Raw genomic sequence first — 21,751 nt, forward strand, 5'->3', positions numbered from 1 at the left:
CACATTCCCATGCGGCACTTGGTATTTGAGTTTGATAAAATCATCACTTAAGATAGACCTTAATCAAAACTCCTTTAATAAATACTGAAGGAGAAGTCACTGAGGTCAGAGCTCAAGAATAGCCATCAATTGTGCTGCTTCTGCAGAGAAGATGACTCATTGGCCAGACAGGGATAAAGGCAGGAGTTTAATGAGATTATGCACAGAAACCATGACTGGTCTGCTCCCCAACACCGACTTCCTGCATGGCCTGGGCACAGTGACCTCCCCTCTCTGTCTCAGTTTCCCTGTCTGTAACTTGCGACTGTTTCTCAACCACCCAACCTCACTGGGGTGTGGCAAGGAACCGTGGCTGCTCTCAGATCATAAATAAATAAATAATAAAGAAACCGGCATGTACATCTCAAATATTCCTTCAAATGATGCCCCAAAAGTTGTCACAACCATTTGAAAGCTCTCGACCCAGAGAAAGGCTTGGGTGTCTAAATCTCAACTGACTTTTCCAATTTTTTTAACTTGTCTACGAGAAGGTATCAGCACTCCCTGAGAACTTTGCATCCCTTGGAATTTGCAGCAACTCTTGACTTGTTCTTGAAGTGCAACACTTGGAAAAAGTGCTCAATGAGATCAGCTACACCGCAACACCAAACATGGGAATTTTTCATCTAGACATATCTTAATTACAACCCACCCTATCACATGGGAAAAGGCAAGTCAGAGCCAAAGAAGTAAGTGATTGTTCTTGTAAATACCCAATTGTACCACCAGAAGCTGTGTTTTTGAATTTAGCACTATTAGAGACCGTGGGGAAGAATTCTACCTACTATTAATATCACTTCAGTGACACAGAAATTTCTCACACACACAGACATGTCCACAACATCCTGGCTGGATCAGTTCAAAAGATAGGAAGCCCAAATTTCCATGCTTGAGCTCCATCCTGAACCACCCCCCCACCATGGAAAATAAATCTGACAATAAAGAAAAGGACAAGGGAAGACAGAGTGATAAACTAAGCTTCACATTTCCTGGCTTGCAGGAGCTGTGTCAGAGCTTCAGTCTCAAAGTGACCTTTGAAAGGGAAAACCTGATTCATGGCAGGATGCTGAATGTGCCTGGGAGTTGCAGTATGTATTTAGGGAATTTTTTATTCTACAGCCAGAAATATCCCATACTTTTACTGCAATATGGGGTCTTAAATATTATTATTTAAGGGATGGAGGGCAAGACAATCCAATCCCATACAGTATAAATAATGTCATTTTAGCGTGGCCTGAAAAAGAGTTTAACCTCAAGCACTGAGACACTTCAAGTGATTCCTGTTTGTCAATTCTCACCTGGAAGAGTCGTGTGAAGATGTCAAACTCGAATACTGAAATGTAGTCATTGCAGGTCAGGTCGATGGTTGATTTCAGGGCCATGGCTTCCAGCCCAGAGCTGATGGGGTGCACCTCATGCAGGGCCTGCCGGAAGCTTTTCCAGGGAACGATGGTCCTGGGGAGAACCAGGGAATGGGATATGGCTGAGGATCATCACACCATGTACTCATTGTGGCTGTGAGTATCCATGGTGTGGTAATAGAACAGAGAAAAATCAGAAACAGCCACAAGAGATTTATTCACATTACGCAAACACAGATTTCTTGGTACTGCAGGAAATCAGCAGCGAAATGAATTTAAGACAATTTTCTCTAAACATGCAAAATTTTGGATTTATAAGTCCATCTCTGCTTTCTCCTTTCCCCCTCTTTGCAGTCCTGTCATAGCCTAACTTGGTAATAATTTCATGATGCTGCAGCTGGTGGAGAAGGAGTTAACAGTCTAGATGGTTAAAAAAAAAGCTGCAAACAACTCTCTAAAGAAGGATTAACTGGAGAAGGATGATAATCAAAAGCCAAAAGACAGGCTCCTGTTTAAAGGAATATTTCCCTTCTTTTAATAAATCAAGTGGAATAGAAACACAGAAAGAAAATGCCTCACATGAGACAACTGTGTTATTCATGAGTAAATATATTATGGCTTTTTGTTCTGACAGCTACTAATTAAACTCTTTAGGTGAAGTACCTCAGTTCCCTCAGTCTGCAAGCAGTACCCAATCCATTAACTTTAATCCCCAAACATTGCTGTGAACACCTCCGTGGTTCATTTAGTCAGTGCTTCATTAGATACAGAAATTAAAGCTGACATTTCAGCAGTCTGCACACAAAGACTGCTGCATTTCCCTTCTCCTTTTCACTCTCAGCAAAGCCATTTTGCAAACAGAAATTCAGAGAAGAAGAGAGGTGAGTAAATGATTGGAAAGACTAATTGGGGGGAAGATGAAAAGAATATAATATAATGGCTTAGCTAAAGAACAACTCATGTTGGGGGTATGGTAACCTCTGGAAGAAGAAAGGAGATTATTTTGCATAGCTTGTAGAGCTTACTTACAAGTTAAGGAATTAAATCAAAGAGAAGAAAATTTGAGCTGAATAATCAAGGGAAACACTGTGACAGGCCAAGAGTCTCCTGGGGAAAGTGGGGAAAGACTTATAATTTGAAATATTTAAAACCAGACAGGACAAAAACCTGGGAAATTTAATGTAGGAATAATTCCTTACCTCACCCCAGAGATGCACTGAATGACCACTAGGTCACTTTGTTTTATCATTTATTTTAACCTGACTAAGCCCTTTCTGAACGACCAAACAGAATTCTTAAAAAACATTGAGTGCAACGCTCCCACACCTCTATTTTTAAGCAGAGTTAGAAACTTACTTTTCACCAAAAGCCTTTCTCCAAAATTCTGCAGCATCTGCCTTGGTGATCCGGAAAGTGTCTCCCTGGAAGAGGCCACTGGGGAAAATACCTTTGAGTTCTGCCAGCATGTGGCTGAATATCAAGGACAACTTGGTCAGGTTCCTCCTGCAAAGGACCACAAAAAGGGTTTCTTTTAGAAAAGAAGGGTTTGTCACTCTGAACAAAGCAGGAACAGCACTTATTGCATTACAAGAATGATCCCAGCATGGAAATGTCGTATTTGGGGTTCTCTTTCAAGTGTCTCCCCAGCAGTCAGAACATCTAAAACATGGGAATTACCAGCAAGGTCTGTGATTGTCACGACATTTCCCACAATGCCAAACTCTGAATAATCTCTTCAAGGTGGGCAGGCTATTTCCAAGGTAAAAATCCAGCCATGGAAACACATTCACAGAAAATGTGCAATATTCAGGCCTCACCTATTGAGTATTGAAGACAAAACCTCATCAACCTCCTTTGGTTTGAAAATTCTTTTTGAGAGCACATAAAACTACTATTGCCCCAGACAATGGAAGCTGAATGTCTTTCCAGGTCTCCAGAGGCTCCCAACACAATAGATTTGCTCAGGGAATGTCTAACTGATAATAACAGGCCCAAGCTCCCAAGGGAACGCAAAAACACCTGCAGGTTTTTCCAAAAATGGTAATAACTTACACACAAAAGCTTCCTGCTCAGGGCACTCACACACATTGCCTTTAATTATCCAGTTTGAATTACAGTTGGTACCCCAAGTCCCTTCTCTGCCTGGTGACACAGATAATCAGGAGTGCTCTATCCCTCAGGAGATACCCTTTTCTAAGCTGGAGAACAGATATTTTCTGCTGTTCTATTCACCAGTAGCAACTCTTCCTCTCACTCCTTTATCCAAATAAAGCGTGCCTCTCTTCTCCCCCACTCCACTGCTAGGAAAACTTCCTGAAAAGAGACAGAGATATTTCCAGGCCAGAGGCTTTTTTTTCACCCCCACATCATGTGCTTGAAGGTAAAAGAAGGGAATTGGCATCATGTGGCAAAGAACAACTTGTGAGCTATGCCCAACACACCAGAGCTGGTCAGAAAATTCCAGCAACCACCAAGGCATTGCACAGACTCACTGATGGCATTGATTATTTAAACAGTGAACCAAGCAGGGAGAGGCATGGAACATCTCCAGTCACATTGGATTTCCTTGTTTTCCCATCTGCAGCAGACACTTGTTTTTGGCAGCAAATTCCACTCGCCCAGGCTTCAGCCTTTTACCAATTTCTGATATTCTGGATTGGTTCCTATTTATTTAGTCTTTGATGTTTTTCAGCTACCACTTGCTCCAGACATGCTAGTCCTACTTCAAGGATTTATCCTGTTAATGTGCCTGATTGCAGAACTGACCTCCAGCCTTTCCACAAAAATTCCATGGACATTTGGGACATTTGCCACATTTTCACAGGGTCTAAATTCAACTGGGAGTGACCACATTGCTTGACATATATTCTACTATTTACTCAGCCCCACATGAGACCTTTCTCCATACCCTGACACAGTCTGGGTAGATTAGAAGAACCCAAAACTCTAAACCTTCTTTGACAGCAGTTCTCTCTTACCCTTCTTTGTTCAAACACATTTTGATTTGTGTGCAGCAGTGAAAAATTCTCCAAGTGTTTATGGAAAGCTACACAAGGAATTCTGGTTTTTGTCATTTCATACATGTCCAACAACAGCAGGTGCTTGGGATTAACAGAAGGAAAAGCCCCCAGCTGCTCTTCCACAAGCTGTGCCATTGCCCAGCTGTCTCTGGATGTGTTACACACTCAAACTGGGGATTTTCAAGCACTTCTGCAGTTTGGGTTGTGCATCTTTCCCTCCTGGTGGTGTTAAGTAATCCAAAGCTGTGTGTGATATAAGCAACTCTGCATTTTCCAGGGGAAGGCTCAGATTCTGAGCTCATGGTACAGGGAAGATGATTTAACTGTAAATTCACACCCCAGCTCCCTCCCTCCCTCGTGGAGATTCCCACCATGTCCCTGCAACGCCTTTGGCTGACAAACACTAGGGAAATTGCAAATCAGAGGTTTGAGCTGTGGGTTTCTGAAAGCACTCACTCCCATAAAATGACAAAAAAAGAGGACAGTTTATGTTGATGCAAGAATAGAAAGCAAACACCATGCTGCTGTCAACAATTTAATCCATCTAAAATCCAAGCAAAAAAAAAAGCAAAAAAAAAAGCAAAGAAGCTGTTTTTTTTTTTTTTTATGAGTTTATAAAAATGGAAGCTTTAATAAACCTGTTAATGATTTTGTACTCTCCTATTGCTGCCCAGCACAGCGTGGGGAAATTCAGGTATGATCAGACCAGCACATTGATACCTTTCTGACCCTGAACAAGTGCATGGGTTAGTCAAAACAGTTAACACTGCAAGAAGGCAGGGAATATTCCTGTGTCCAGTTGTTTATCTCTTCTGCCCCAGAGCCTTCTGCCTCAGCTGAGCTCCAGGAAGTGCTTGCACTCAGCTGAGCACATCAGTTAATGAGACAAGTAAGAACTTCCTCAGGCTTAAGGATGGATAAACAGATGGCTTTACACACAGGCATCGAAGGACTCTGTTTCCAAAAACATTTCTGAGAGCTGGGCATTTTAAATTCTTAAGGTTTTCAATATTTTTTACAAATATTCAGCTGTACTGTAGGTAGATAACAGCAGAACCCACAGGAAGTGAACATAAAGAGCAGCAAATTGCAGAATAGTTTGTGTTAGTGGCTTTTACATACAGCTAACAGTTACCAATCCTATGCTCAAAGGACAAATATTTTCTTTATTGAAACAATTTACATATTTCTAAATTAATACAGACCAAATAAATGCTTGCAATTAGAGTGAACATTTTTATTGGTGCATCAAGGTTTACTGATGATTGTGTTTTATTTTCAGTACCATCAGAACTGTTCTTGTGGCCATTGCCTCAACTGAACAGATGTCAATGTACTCCCAGAAAAAGGGTGATATATTCAGAGAATATTTAGGGTTGTTAAACTGGAGATTTCCAAACAGTTCAAGCCACATGATAACAGGTCCCACGACAATGTCCCCTTCCAAAATTCTAGCTAAACCCAGCAGTCAACACAAAACCATCCCCAAGCACAGTTTGGGAAGCACTGACTGCAGCACCTAAACCCTGCTGCTGGGGAATTTCACCACCTGCCACCCCAGCCCTGCTGCAAACGTCACCCAGGGACCACAGGCCACATCAGTGAGCTCCCTTTGCTGTGTGCAGCCAGCTGCAGGCAACACCTGTGCCAACATCAGAGAACCAGAGCTGTTTGTGTTCTGTGCTCACAGCCAGGACTGCAACAGCCATGGCTGAGGTGGGATTTCACAGCCCTGAGTGCTTTCACACCGAGGTGCAAAGCTTTCAGTTTATTATGGTTAGAAAGAATGAATCAACGAGTGAAAACGTAAAAAGCCAAATATTTTTCCACTGTATACAGTAACTGAGTGTTTCCCTAGTGAGGAACACCTGTATCAGTGCTGGACACCAAGTGAGCTGGAATTGTTTCTGTAAGACCCCAGAAAGAGCTGCAGAGGCTGTTCAGCTGCACTCACTGCTGTCAGACCCTGCTGCTCAACACTCCCCACGCTCTACAGACTAAGGTGTCAAGCAACTGCTTTGGGGAACCAAAACCAGCGTGAAGCAAGAGTGTTTCTTCAGTTACTCCATGCCCAGCTGGCTCCCCAAGGGCACAGGCATGTCCTCCCTCCTTCCTGCTCCCAGTCCCCTCGCTGTGGCTCTGCTCCTTCCTTCCTGCCTCAGGATGGCTTTGCTCCATGGATTTCTGGGGAATTCAAGAGGCATTTCCACATTTTCAGCCCCAGCTGGAGCTTCTGGTGCTCTTGTCTCCCCCCAGACCCAGAGTAGATTTTTCTTTCCCAGCTTCCTGGACAAAAGTGTTTTTCCACCTCATGGTCTCTGTCTTGGAAAGCCATTAAGGGCAGAGGATGGTTTAATCAGGGATGTCTCTCTCAGCCACGTTGACACAATTAGTTAAATTAATGTGCTTCGTGACTAAATGCTTTTTCCCCTCAAGGCAATGTTAATGTGGCACTACCACTTCTGCCACTGCCAGCTACGATTTTTTTTCATTTTCTTCCAATATTTCTCACCTCCTTCAGAGCTACCCAGCTGACAGAGTATAATTTAGTTCCTCACACGTAGCAAGGAGCAGCTCCACAGGCTGATTTAGTCACAATATTGTGCTCACATGCCATAATTTGACGTGCACATACTGTCGTGTCTGTGAAGCTCATTCTGCTGAAGGCATGTTACAAACACAGAGGAATTATGAGTTGCAGCCAGCCTCAAAACGCTTCACTTCTCTGTAATTACTGTCTTTATTTCTTATTCTTGCATGCTGACCACCAGATTCTGTTTAGGTGACAGGGTTAGCATCTACTGGAGGTAAGTGCAAGCTCCACTACTTGTTAAAACACAAATCACAAACCCACAGGTTTTTTCCTATAACTACATCTTACAATTTTACACTTAAAAGACTGAAGAGCTAAAAAAAATTTTAAAAAAACCAAACCCCAAACAGCTCTTTTAACAACTTCAACAAGTAAAATTCACCTTTCAAAAACCACCAAGATATGAGGTTCTCACATCACAGAGGCTTTCAGAAGCACCAGGCACGAGCAGTTTGATTTCAGCACAGAGTTTGATGTGCCTGGCTTCAAAATGAACTGTATCTTACATTTTGCTCCCACCCCAGCCAGGAGTATTCTGTGTGCTCCTCATGCTCACACAAGCAGTGAGTGGAAATGCTCGAGGTGATCCCAAGCTGCCTTTTGTAACCCTGAGACAGCTCAGGCATCCTCTCCAGGCAGGGATCGGATCGCGGTTAAAAATAGAAACAGCGGAACTACTTTCAACCCAACTTGCAACACAGGAAGTGAATGAAATTCCACTTAACTATTACTGGCTCAGCAGAAGTCACCTTACAGAGGCAGGCTGGGCTGCAGCTCTCTAACATTTACAGCATTTCCTCAGGACAGCTAAAAGAACAGAATAATGTGAAATTTCTCACCATCAGCTTGTTCCTTTTCAGTGCTTTAGTTACTTACAGGACAATTTCCTTGCATTCTGCTGAACCCTGGCACTTTTCAGCACACATAAATATATTTAAACACCTGGAGTCCTGTGAGCAGAGCCTGCCCACACTTCAAAGTGTGACACTAAACACACTGCAGGCCACAAAACACCCAAAAACTTTATATACTCCTATCAGTATGCAAAAGGCTGTAAGTGATGTGAAGTAGAAAGAGTATTGAGCCACTGTGCTGATCATAAGAACCAAACCTACTGACCTTTAAAGGATCTGGACTTGTTATCTTAGGCACAAATGCTGGTGTTACATTTTTTTCCCCACTGTTAAGAAGCTAAAAATCCGCTTTTAAAATTCAAATGTTACAGAAAACACTTTAAAGAGAAGAATACATTTGATATGATTAATGGTCTGGAAAGAGCTCAGCATAGGCTCTTGTCAAGAGGATTGACAAGGTAAAGGACAAAACTCTCACTTAGGTAACAGATTAATTCATTTTGCCAGATTCGAGGGGATTACACAGCAAACTCACTGCTCAGGATATTTCTCATTATACTTAATTTTGGGCTCTCTGCACTGGAATCGAAATTTATATTTCAGGAGCTATTTGCAATGGTTAATGAGAAAAACAGAGCACAAAAGCCCTGATTCCAAATTAAAGAAAATTCCACATTTCACGATTAATCTTCAGCCACCTCAACACTGTCTTGGAGATCAAGATGGAAGGGCAAGGAGGGAGGGCAGGTTCAGAGTAGATATTAAGAAATTCTTTATTCTAAGAATAAAGATCCCTGGGAAGTGTCCAAGGGCATGCTGGAGCACCCTGGGCCAGCAGAAAGTGTCCCTGGGCATGGCAGGGATGGGATGGGCTAAAATCCTAAAATCCAACCCCAGAAATCCCAAATGTGGCACCTCAGCCCTCAACACCCCAGCCAAGCACCCAAGAGACATGATGCAGTTGCCAAGTAGCAGCAGCAGCAGCAGCAGCACATTTTTGCCAGCATGGAGAAATCCATCCACATTTCCAATGATAATTACTACAAACGAACCAACGTGCTTGTAATTCCACCCACAGCAGCAAGTCCACAGCCTCCCATAAAACTCTACAATTTTATAGGCTCTTGAGAGGGAAGAGGAATAAAAATCTTCCTTCCTTATTATGCAATCATCTGAGATCTCCCAGTTGTCCACAAATTGATTTTCAAGACGGTGGTCCCATTTTAGACAGAAAGAAAACTATAATGAATGCAAGCTAAAGCCAATTATGCTAAGTGTTACTTAAGTTCCAAAACTATCACCTAAATTGCAATTTAAAACCAAATTAAAAAGAAATAATTCACATTCCTCTCTCCAACAGCATTTACATGATAATGAATTTCTTCTTGGGTAATAAGCAGTTAGTTAGTGTTCATATGCTGGAGCCTGGCAAGGAAACCTTTCTTGTGGGCAGCTTTGGAGCCTGTTCTTTTCTTTAAGATGTTCTAATTTAAATGCAGATGTAGACTTCACACTAGTGGGTTTTGTTAAAAAAAAAAAAAAAAAAAAAAAAGTCCTGCTGTATTAGAAGGAAGTGACAGAAAGAGGACTCACATGCACCATTTGAGTTCCACATTTTGGGCTATCTCATTTTCTCTGGGCAGGAATGTGTGCAAGAAGTCTCAAAGATGAGATTAGAGCACCAACCCCCCTTCCCCCCAAAGGGTTTTCTGGTTCAGGGCTTAGCACAAGTGTTTTCCAACTTTTTCCTTTTTAAATTCCAACCTTTTTTTTTTCTCTCTCTTTTTTTCCCCCCACAAGTCATTCTTCATGCACTTCCTTCCCCTCCAGAGATATGCACGGTCATTTCCAGGAGACATTAAACTGGGAGCTTTTTCCTGTGTAAATTAGTAAGTCTTAACATTGGAGCTGGAGAAGAATATGAAATCCTGCTGAGCCAGCATCCCCTAAGCAGTTGTCAGAACAATTAAACATGGACCAGCTTCCCAAAGCTTTTTTTTCACCTCCATGCTAGATGGAAAAAGCTTATTATACTCCCTGCCTAACCCCATTTTGTCTACAGATATATTCCTTTTGTTATCTGGCTTTGTTAACAGTTTGTTGCCCAAAGTTGAACTAGAAAAATAACTTCTGCTATTCCTTAAACATCCAGTCCACATCCTGAGTGATTATTTCTCCTCACCCACCCTGCAGCTTCCATAGCTGTGTTCTAATGTGGAAACATTTGCAGTGCTCTGATTTTATTTAAAAAATAACCTCTCTGAATTTCCCCTCGTTACAGACTGGTTTAACACAATTAGTAAATTTGATTCTTGGGTGAAAAATGGGATCTTTAGCCTAATGAATCCTTTCCCAAGGAACAGACAATTCCTCTACCTGTCTCCTGATCAACAAGCTATTTTTCACTCCTGCCATGTCAAGAATAATCTATTTACACAACTGCAAAACCACTGCTGCAATAAGTAATTTATGTAGTGTGGAGAGCTGACAAATGGCAGCTCTTCTGTGCAAGCAAGAGGGCTAGAGAAGTAAAAGCTCTCTGCAATGGAAACAACAACAAAAAAAAAATAGTCCAAAAACCCACCAAGCCTCTAAATGAAACTGAAATCAAGAGCTGAGGCAGGTTTGGCATGTTCAGAGCAAGAATGGCACTATCATGCATTGGAACCATCACATTGCAGGGAAAAAATATGTTTATTGAACCAGTTTTTTGTTATCACTGGTTAAAAAGGAAACTCTAGAAGTTCACAATGGAGAAGTCACATATTTACCACTGGATCTATAAAGAAAAGGAACCAACACCTCTGGAAATGTGCTCAGCCTCAAGAATTCCTGTTAATTACTGCATGCAGCCAATCAATTATTGCATGATTTGCCTTTACCTCATTACAAGCATACAACAAAATACCCCAAATTATTAACTCTTGAAATACCATTTGATTCCAAGCCTGCAGATGTGACTTTCAGCTGTCAAAACTCAGAGGAGCAACACAGTCTGTCCAATAAAAACCCCACAGCAACTCACAAATCACCAAATTGCACTTGATCTACTCCCTAAAATTCAGTTTTAAACACTAACCAGAAGTTACTGCTCGTACCTATCAGCCAGGAAGTGCACACAGAGCTTTAAAAGCACCCTCAGCAGCATGAATTTTTAAACAGACATGGAAGTGAGCTAAAGCAGAATTGAAATAGCATTTTGAAAGCTCTCCTAATAAAACAAGTGAGTTCTCCTCACAAAAAAATGGCAGTGTGAATTTAGGCAGGAGAGGAGCAATCATGGTTAATTTATATTTTTATAGTCTGAAGCACTCTACACCAAAACCACAGTGCTACAGAGAACTCCCAAATGTCTGAGAGGAAAAACACAAAGAGCAAGCTGGAAATAAGAAGATAATAATAAAGGTGATGCTCAAGTGATCAGGGCAGTTCTGATCCTGCTTCAGTCATTTTTCATGACTGGTGTGTAGCTCTAACAGCTGCACAGCTTTCACACTGCTTATGCAAATGTCAAAATAGTGCATTTGGCTCTACACTGAGAGCCATTTGGGGAAGAAAATAAGGTCACACACAACAGGTAGCAAAATGAATGCTAAGTCTGGAAGAGAGAAGGAAAAAAGGTTCAAAAACAGCAGGGGAAAAAGTCAGAAAAGGTCAAAACAACACGTTCATTAAACTTTTAAAGTCCTGCTCTCGAACCACTGCAGACTAATGGCCACAAACCTGCATGAGATCAAGAGCAAACTAGATTTTATATATATATATATACATAGACACAGTGCCATGAGTACATTCCCAGTGAATATCAGGTTCAGGTTCTATTTGTTTGCTTTACAGACTGCTGACCATCTTCCACAAAGCTCCTCCCACACCAGGACTATTTGAATTTATTAATCCTTACTAAAAAAATAAATGAAAAAAAAAGATGTATTTTTCTTCAGCTCCTAGCAAGGTGAGAAAATTTGAGTTTCTTCACCTTACATTAGTAAATACATTTTATATCTATAGATGCATTTAGAGCAAAAATTCATTTAATTTAATTAACAAATAGCACTGGAGTGATTGGGATCCAAGAGCTCCCACAACCATGGAATCTGGTGCCCTGCAGCATTTAACAGAATCCCCCAAAACCAAAATCCCCATTCTCTGTGGGTCTCTCCTGAACTGCTACACTAACCATATGCACTGACTGCTCTAACCTTGTCCTTTCCTGTGCCAAATTAAAGAATTGCCAAAGTTGCCAAGCTCATCACCAGCACCAGGAAAAGGCTCTCTGGTGTTACCCCTTTAGGACAAAACAGTCCCTGCTGCTTCCTGGGCTGCCTGCAAAAGCAGAGGAAGATGCCATGAGAGTAGCCAGGATGTGATGCTGTTTTAATGCTGGTGTTTAACACAAATCTCACCACAGTTCCTTCCCTGCTAAGCTGTTTATTCATAAATGGGACAATTAGCAATTCCCCAAGGATTCCCATCCCTGCTGTGAGAACAGCAGCCTCTGCTGCAACCCTGACACTCACATCTATCAATCTGGATTTCCCCTGCTCCCTCTAGTCAATTAGCTGGATTACAAACCAACTAGGATGATTAACTCTCTGAAATTACTTCTCTTTTGCTTCTCTCTGAAAAACCAAGGCACTGGAGGTGGGATTTTGGATTTATGACTGACACAGCCATCATTTACTCCTCAGATGCTCCAGATTTATGACAGGCAGATCACAATACACACAGCTGACAACACCCCAGAAAGAAATTTCCATTTCTTAGTTCATTCTTCAACAGTCAGTAGCAATCCAAGCAGCATCAGCAATGCCTTCTGGAGTCACAGTCACAGCCTTTGCTTGGAGCTCAATATTAGGGAATATGCTACACAGAATTCAGTATTAAACCAGAAACATGTGCCAGCACTTTTTCCCCCTCCAGTAATTCCAAGTTGTTGCCAGGGCGTTAACCACATTCTCCCCAGGGCAATTATGTTCAGCCACTGGGTGGTTTTCATGTTTTTTTCCACCTTGTTTTTTTTTATTTTTAAATTCAGCATCTACTTCAAAATCCTGAAATTAGTGTTACAAATGTATGCCTTGTATATCTCTGTCTGTTAGACCTGCTGCCAACAGCTACACAAATGTGAAGAATTAATTTTTTTTTCCAGAGCTTTACTCTACTCTTAAATCACCATCTTGTCTCTCCTTTTCTTAAAGCTGGATGAAGAAACACCATTTCAGGTATAGTAAAGTGCTCATTAAATTCATACTATTTTGTCCAAGAGAGCCTTATATTCAGCAATACCATTTTCTACCTCCACCTATCCTTTTCAGCAAATGCTGTTCACCTTGAAGATATCCCTGGATCTCAGCTGTGCCTTTGTACAAAATGACAGACAAGCTGACAAGGTGAACACTGATTTAAACACAAAGTTTCCAGCGCATTTAATTCCTACAATAAACACTAGAAACCATTTCCCTCCATTACCTAGGCTGGGAGTTCTCCTCATACATCCGTTCCTTCCCTTCCTTGAAGAGGCTGATGGTCTGCTTGGTTTTTTTCATCAGGTTTTCCATGAAAACACGGAAATACTCGTTCTCTCCCAGGGTTTCCATCTTGCCCTCGTAGCGCGACAGGATGGTGCGCAGGTGCTGGTAGGTGTCAGGCAGCAGGTCCAGGATGTAGGGAGGGCTGTTCTTCAGGGCCAGTTTGGGGTTCTGACACAAACGCACCACCTGTGGGGAATGGACAAAACAACTTGGTGAAAACTCTGGGAGAGGAGCAGGGGTCAGGGGTTAAACACAACTCATGCTCCGAAACGTTCGCAACAAACCCCATTTGTTGGTCGAGTCCAGATGGAATCACAGAGGTTGGAAAAGACCTTGGTCGAGTCCAGATGGAATCACTGAGGCTGGAAAAGACCTCTGAGATCAGCAAATCCAACCTGTGACCGATTCCCACCTTGTCACCCAGCCCAGAGCACTGAGTGCCACCTCCAGTCCTTCCTTGGACACCTCCACCACCTCCCTGGGCAGCCCTTTCCTAAAGCCTGACCACCCTTGCCATGGAGAAATTCCTCCTGATGTCCAACCTGGTGCAGCCTGAGGTCATTTCCTCTTGTCCTGTCACTGCTTGCCTGGAAGAAGAGCCCAGCCCCCAGCTTGCTATAACTTTTTTTCAGGGAGGTGTACAAGTGATAAAGTCTTCCCCGAGCCTCCTTTTCTCCAGGCTATTTTCTCCACATAGTGAACCCAGCCACCAGAAAAGAATGCAATTTCTGGACTGAAGGGCATGTGGACTGATGAAACTCATGATAATAAATTTATGTGACAGGGGAGGGGAAAGGAAGCCATTCCACCATAGCCAAAATTTTCCATTATCTAAACGGAGAGAATAATAGGAGGGAGAGTTGATGGCAAAGCAACAATTTGAAAAATTAAGTGGTGAACTTTCAGTTATAGGAAGGGCTGGAAGTAGAGATGTGAGGTAAGTTTTGGATCAAATAAAGAAGGTAAAAACCAGCAGTCTGACACTTCTATCTTCTGTGATTTCCAGCAAACTTGAGTACCAAATGTAGCTACACTTTCCTGAAGTTCCTCACTATAATGAGTATTATCTGGCTGCTTAACACCCAGGATATAAATGAGGTTTCACCCCATGGCACTGCCAGGTGTGAGGGGATTACAGATATCACACAGTGCAGCACTGCAGAATGCAAAGCTTAAGTGAAGTGGATGGGAAAAAGCAAAAGAACAACTCAACATCCTTTTGCAGGACCTCATTTCCACAAAACCTTGTGAAACCTTCAAGAGGAATTGAGCAGTTCCCTACACAGCACACTTAAATACCTACTTCCCTTAAACATGGATGGTAAACATTTCTTCTGAAACAGTGTTTTAGCATTTCACTTTGCCATTCAGGGTATTTGCAACAAGCAACCTTGTGAAGTGACATCTCCAATTTTATCTGACTTACAGCAGTGCCTCCAACAAGAGCTGACTGAGAAAGGTTTCACTGCAGCCAAGAGAAAGGCACACAGTGTATCAAAACTCAAACCAGGAAAAAAAAATCAGTCTGCCAGTAAAAAAAAAATAAACACCTGAAAAATCCTCTGCAAGAACACACGGGAAAACAAACTACCAAACTTTTCCCTCCATTTTGAGGAGGCTGCTAAGGTTTTAACATAAAGAGATGGATGGCCAGACAGCTGACTTAGTCAATTGATGCTGATGCCTCAACTGCTGCTTCCTTGGAGCCTGTGAACATTGTACAGTGAACCATATCAACAAATTGAGTCAACACATTCGTGCCCTGAAAAAAAAAGACAGTTTCACTATGAGCATGAATAAGTTCTAAATATGCTCCTCGGACCCAGCTGAGCTGTGTTCTGGGCAGCAAAACCTTTCCTTCAGCAGAAATTGTTTATTGTACAGTGGGTTTAAAATCTTAACAAACACAGTCAGCTTCTGAGGAGGAAGCCACATGAAGCAAGCAGAGTCTGCACTTCCCTCAGCCAGCTGGAAATAGAGAACAGTTTGGCTGTTACCCTTTGAAAATACCCAGCTAGGGGAGCAGCAGACCTGCTGCATTTCAGACTTTGATATCAATCAGAACAATTCCCCCACAGCAGCAGAGTTCTGCAAACTGCTCATCCCCACAGCCCCTGTCAAATGCTTCCCAAGAAGTGACTTGGTAGGTACCTCAAACAGTTAACAGAAAGGTCAAAACTGCTGATATTTCATTATCAAATCAGCTCCTTTATTTACCAAGCAGCCCAAAATGAGCTAAGATAAGCAGTTAAACAACGCTGCATAGCTGGGAACTGCTGCCTCTTGAGCAAACTTGGTGGTTTTATAACACAGCAGCAGCAAAACCAGTGGCATTTTCCTTGTTTCTCTACGTGTGCACTTGCAGCATCGTGACAACATCCAAAGGAATGTTCCCAGCCCTGGGAACAGCTGCCCCTCAGCAGCCTTCCACAGGGACCAGCAACGTGGAAGGAAATCGAGCAAAAAGCAGCAGATATTTTTTTGTTTGGGTGTGATGGCAACGAATAGAAGCAATTCATGGTTTTAAATCATCATCCAAAAGTTTGCCTGGCTGATGCTTTGTTGTTTCAGGAACAAATCTTTTAGGGAGACATTTCTGGGTTTTTAGACACCAATAAAGCTTAGCATGAAGAGTCTAAGAGGTGGGCCTGTGAAGAACCTGAAAATTGACTTCACCCATTTCCATTTTCTAAACTCAAAAGGAGAAAATAATCAAAACCCAGTTTCCCCAACTCAGTTTTGAGGAAAGAATCTGTTATCTACTCATTCAAGGGAAAAGAATCTCATCTAGATATTCGAGGCCTGGAATTGAGTCTTTCCCTTAACAATCTGCAGCTTGCCTTGACTGATTTCTAAATTTAAGAGTCCCAGGCCTGACAGGCATCCAGGGGCTACAGTCCCAGGTAAGATTTTCCCTTCCAGCTCAGCCTGCTTCAGTGCTGAAAACTCATTTTTTCCTCCCTTTAACAGCTGAACAGCCAACTGTACTGAAATCACACCTCACCTTAAGGTTCAGCTTAAGTCAACAGCGAAACAAAACCTACTCAAACATCTCTTATCTCTCGCTGGATTTGTATCTGGCCTTTCTCCTACTCACAATGAAGGTGACCTGCAGTGGCACTTCTCCATATCAGTTCTAGGAACTGAATGGTATCAGGAAACCCTTTAGAGAAGCTTTATCTCAAAGCTCCTCTTCCTCCTCCACGCCTTCCCACATTTATTCCACCATCCCTCTGCTCCATCCCAAGCAGCTCATGACTAACCCACCTATTCCTCAAATACCACCCACAGCAGTGAACTCCAGGGGGGCTGCATTTCATCTCTGCTCTGCAGAGAAATGCATAAATATCACCTCATCCAACAGGGGTGGAAAGGGCTATTTTATGTCCATGCTCTGTGTGACCACGTGCACAGTGGGAGGAATGGTCCTGACCAAAAAAACCCCAAAAATCTAGGGCTTCAAATGAAAGAATCTGAAAGACATAAATATGTCAGGCAGCTTATGGAGAACATTACGGGGAAAATATTTGGACAAGAATCAACTTGCCTAGGAAATTCATCAGTCACATCCGAAAGCGGAGATGCGCGGATGCTTTGACAACACCAGCTAATTATGCAGACTAACAAATGAGGTCGTGAGTGTAGTGTACCCACACAGACACAGCACGCAGCTCTGAGAGGCAAAAACATCATCTATTAAACATGCACACCGGCAGCTTTTTTAGCTGCACCTGGAATTGCACTTATTTGGCCCAGAAATTGAACCCATTTTCAACACCTTCCATTCACTGAGCCCTTCTCACCAGGAGTTTCGCTGGCAATTTGCTACACTGCTAAGAAGATTTTAATTCAGATGTGCTCTCCTGAGTGTGCATAAGTACAGCTGAAGTCTAACTGAAATCTGAAAGGCTTTTCAGAGCCAGATCTTGCCTTCTGCACAAATCAGACTGAGCAAGGCTCTAAGCCTGAGAGCTGCTGGATGCTGTCTGTTAGCAAAACTGAAGTCAAAAGAGGTTGGTGCAACTTGTGACAAACACAGCAGCAGCCTGGGCTGTTCTGTCAGTGGACAGAGTACACATCCAACTTGCTGTGAAGACCTGAAGCTGCGAAATTTCCTCCCTAAAAACAACCACTGCATTTCAAAATGCTATAATAATTAGCTTTTTTCCCAGGCCAATCTTTTCCTTCAAACAGAGCAGGTTATGAGGTCAAACACAGGCTGCCATCCATAGCTCCATGTTCTCTACACAAAGGTGTGCATCCTTACAGGTTACACTTATTTAGGATCCTGTTTCCATGCTCCAACTGCCTTTCCTACATCAGCACTTGTGCTTGGCCCTCAGTGTCTGTGACAGAGCCAATGGCACTTCTCAAAAGGCTTTTTTTCTTTGCCCCAGCCTCGCTGTAGGTGATCAAAGCTCATCACAGGCACAGCAAGGCACGACTATAAGCGCTGGCTTTTGTTGAGCCAGCCAACACAGAGTGATTTCTTGGCAGGAATATAATTTAATACGCCTTTAAAGAAGTCATTTGCTCTGCCTGCTTTTAGCACTTACTGCAGGAGGTTCAGACACTGCATGGATCAACAATGCAGGGGAAGGAGAAGGAAGAGTGGGAATGTATAAGCCTGAGGGGTAATTGGATGAGGGATGGCCAAAAGCTCTGCTTGCAGAGGGGAAGAAGGTGGCCAGGTGACAGTCCCCAAGTGGCAACTGGGGTGATGCTCTTACTCTGCACTACTTTTAGGGCCCTGAACCCAGTTCATAAACTGCCATGTGTCAAGCCTAGCCTTGCTTTCAGGGCTGAACAGTCATCATCTACCAAAATCCCACAAAATCATTATATTTTTATTTTGTGCCCCTTTCTGTGCCTGTGCTCACTCACTGGATCTTTCCCTGACAACTCCCCAGGATTTCTGCAAACACTGGACTGACCAGCACACCTAGCCCGGCCAGTAAATCAAAGATCCCATCACACCAGCAGGCCAAAAGGTCTGGTGTCCTGCCCCCGGCAAGAGCCATTTCCTGGCATTTTAAAAGGAGGAGGAGGAGGGGAGAGTCTTAATGACCCCAGAGAGCCATGCCCCTCCTAAAGGTGTGGGACTGCAGGAAGGCCTTTCCAACTCCCACGCCACAAGTTTTTCTCGTTTAACATCAGTTAATGCTTTATCTTTCTGTAACTCCGTGTATTTATTGCAGAGGGGTTTAGTCAGAGTTTTACCTTTTTTGAGCTCACGGTTTTAAGGAAAATATTTTGCCCTGAGTGCAGCAACACATTGGTGTCCATTTTAAAAACAATAATCTGCCACAAAGCCTCACCATGCAGTACTCACACACCAGGCTGTATCACAGGCCAAGGCACATCTTTCAAGGAGCAAATCCTAGATTTCTCCCTTGTCCTGCTGCTGTCACCAGGCCTTATCCTTCCCAGCACCACCAGTGCTCACTCCAGCACCAACAGGATTGTCATTATCTACACATGCACATGATATGCAGATATCACAGAATATCCTGGGTTGGAAGAGACCCACAATGATCATCCAGTGCAACTCCTGGCCCTGCACAGAACTCCCCAACAATCTGATGGCATTGTCCAAATGATCCTGGAGCTCTGGCAGCCTTGGGGCTGTGATCACTGCCCTGGGGAAGTATCCCAGATGCTCTTGAGCACATTTTCATCCTCCATCCCAAGTTGTCCCTTGTTCCTCTCAAAGCCCATCCCTTGCAGAGCTGCTGATGTCCCTCCCCACCTTCCCATCTTGGCATCCCATTTCCATCCTGCCTCTGGTCTCTCCTCCATCCCTCTCCTCTCCACCAGCTTCCACATGGAATCACAGCATGGTTTGGGTTGGAAGGGACCTCAAAACCCATCTTGTTCCAGCTCCTGGCAGCGACACCTTCCACCAGCCCAGGTTGCTTCAAGCTCCATCCAGCCTGGCCCTGGACACTTCCAGGGATGGAGCAGCCACAGCTTCTCTGGGCAGCCTGTGCCAGAGCCTCCCCATCCTCACTGGGAGAAGTTTCTTTCCTATATCCCATCTAACCCTGTGTTCCATCAGTGCGAAGCCATTCCCCCTTGTCCTGTCACTCCATGCTTCCTGCATCCTTCCCCCCAAAGCGCTGCACCCCATTCTGTGCCTCCACACCTCTCAGACCCCCAAATATTTCCCCCCGAGCTGCAGACCGCTCTCTCCCGGCCAACCCCACAGTTCCAGGCTCATCCCACATCCTCCCTGATGCCAAAATCCCAAACCCCCAGCCCAGCCCTATCCAACAGCCACCCACCCCACCTCAGCCCCCCGCGGCCGCTTCCATCCCACCGCCCTCCGCACCTTATCCATGAGCTTCCAGCACTTCTCCACCATCTTCTTGTCCACGGCGCCGGGCTGGTGCGGCCCGAGGTGGTGGTGGTGCGGCTGGAACGCGTCCTTCATCAGCCCGATGAGCCCGCCGGGGCCCTTCTTCAGCGGCGCCGACATGGGGGCGCCCACACCCGGCCCGTGGGGCCCGTCCGGCACCGGGGCCGCGGCCCTGGAGGGCACCGGGCTGAGGGCGCTCCGGGCCGGGCCGGGCCGGGCAGGGCGGCGGCGGCGGCCGTGGGCGGTGGCGGCGGCGGCGGCGCCCGGTTCCAGCGAGGCCCCGCCCACCTCGCCGGCGCTGATTGGCCGCCCGCCCCCCCGCGCGCCCGGCCACGCCCCCACCGCCGGGGCGGAACCGAAGCTCATTGGTGGGAGGGGGAAGCGCATGCGGAATGAGGCCGATGAGGGCGGAGCGGCCGCCATGCTTGGTGCGGGCGGGGCGGGGCGGGGCGCGGTCGCCATGGGAACACGGGGGCCGCGCTCGGCCCGCCGCCCCCGGCACGGACCCGCGGCCCTCGCCGAGCCCCGAGCCCAGCTTGCGAAACAGCGGCGCTTCCCCTTCCCAGAAGACGCCTTCCCTTTTCTAAGAACGGCCCGCAGGCGGGGAAGCGGCGCTGCCCCCCCGCTCTCCCGGGGAGGGATGTGCCCGGGGCAGGAGCAGCAGCGGCATCCGCATGGCAGGGAGGGGACGGGAACGGGAGAGCGTGGCGATGCGCCTGGCAGGTACCCGAGCAGCTCCAGGGCGGGGGAAGGCAGAGCCCCCATCCCCGACATCCCGGTAACAACGGGAGAAGGAGGAGGACAACGGTACGGAGAGCAAGGGAGAGAAAAGGGGACTGGGCAGTGAAAAGGGAGCAGAGAGTAAAAGGGGACCTGGTAGAGAAAAGGGACCAGGGGGAGAAAAGAGAACCAGGGGGTCAAAAGGAGACAAGGGAGAGGAAAGGGAGCCAAGAAGTCTAAAGGGAACCAAGAAGTGAGTTTGTCAGAGCTGACACCACCAAACTTTCGACAAATTACAACACGGGCTTGAAAGTCAGTTGAGTTCTGTTTCTCTGCTGCCTTCAGATCCTCTTTTCATCTCCTCTCCCGGGCAGGACACATCCTTTTGCAAAAACCGGCTGTGGCTGGTGCTCACAGCATCAGCCTCACCGCAGGGGCTGTGACGGGAAACCAGGCAGAGGGAAACTGCGGGTGCTGCAGTTTGGCCACAGCATTTTGGGGAGCACAAACACCCCAAACTCAGGTCTGCAGGTTGGATAGCACAGCCTCAACCTCTGGATCCATCCTCCTTTGCTTCCCCTATGGCATCCACTCACTGAGAAATCAGATGGACAGGACAGCAGGAAGCAGCACGAAACACAACAAGGGAGCCCGGCCTGGATTGGTTATAAAACTCTCTGCCTTCATTTTATTGCCTTTGGTAAAGCTTGGTAAATATTTCTGGGCCAGGCAACTCCTTGTCTGGCTTTAATTACCTGGGCAAATTTTCCTAAGGATTATATTGACCTCAACTATGTCAAACGTTTATTGAGGCCGTGTTCCTGAGGCTTTTCCCATTAGGTGCTAATGGATTCTGGCTAATAGTCAAGCCGGATTGACCACCGGCGGGTGCCCTGGCCAGCTCCACGCTACCACAAGTACCTGGGGAGGGCAACACCGGCTTTGTGAGAGCCAAGTACAAAAATCACCATGGCTCTGGTCCAAAGAGATCAGGGAACACGCTTGAGCAATTGCATTCCTGACTATCTGCTTCCCTGGGCGTGAGTCACTCCATGTCAGGGCTGTAGCGACGTGTGAGACTTCAAGTAAAGATTGGTTTTCTTGGGACTGTTCTGAGTGTCTCAGTGCACTGTTGGGAGGGTTTCACTTGGGACTGTTGGGACAGAGGCAGGGACCCCACACCTTGGTGCTGCTGGGACACTCAGCCAAGCTTTACCCACCTCCCCCTTGATGGTTCAGCCCCAAACTGTCCTGCAGCGGGCCAGCCCTGCTTCC

General features: G+C 45.1%; 1 protein-coding gene and 1 long non-coding RNA gene across 2 annotated transcripts in view; one reads left to right on the forward strand and one right to left on the reverse strand.

Annotated features, from left to right (window-relative positions):
- The window catches only part of CBL (Cbl proto-oncogene), a 34,843-nt gene extending 14,831 nt beyond the window's left edge, over positions 1-20,012 (reverse strand). The window contains exons 1-4 of the mRNA XM_085081625.1: positions 19,730-20,012; positions 13,337-13,584; positions 2,757-2,903; positions 1,338-1,494 (exon numbers count right to left, since the gene is read on the reverse strand). Of these exons, the coding sequence (XP_084937751.1) occupies positions 1,338-1,494; positions 2,757-2,903; positions 13,337-13,584; positions 19,730-19,876 (699 nt within the window). The 5' untranslated portion in view covers positions 19,877-20,012. The remainder of the gene's footprint in view (positions 1-1,337; positions 1,495-2,756; positions 2,904-13,336; positions 13,585-19,729) is intronic.
- A 125-nt stretch (positions 20,013-20,137) lies between these two features.
- Positions 20,138-21,584, forward strand: LOC146427531 (uncharacterized). Its single transcript, XR_014856363.1, has 2 exons — positions 20,138-20,479; positions 20,851-21,584. It is a non-coding gene; the product is annotated as an uncharacterized LOC146427531 (long non-coding RNA).
- The last annotated feature ends 167 nt before the right edge of the window (positions 21,585-21,751 follow it).

This window comes from Lichenostomus cassidix, chromosome 24, assembly GCF_008360975.1.
Source record: "Lichenostomus cassidix isolate B80296 chromosome 24, HeHo_3.0, whole genome shotgun sequence".
Taxonomy (NCBI): Eukaryota; Metazoa; Chordata; class Aves; order Passeriformes; family Meliphagidae; genus Lichenostomus; species Lichenostomus cassidix.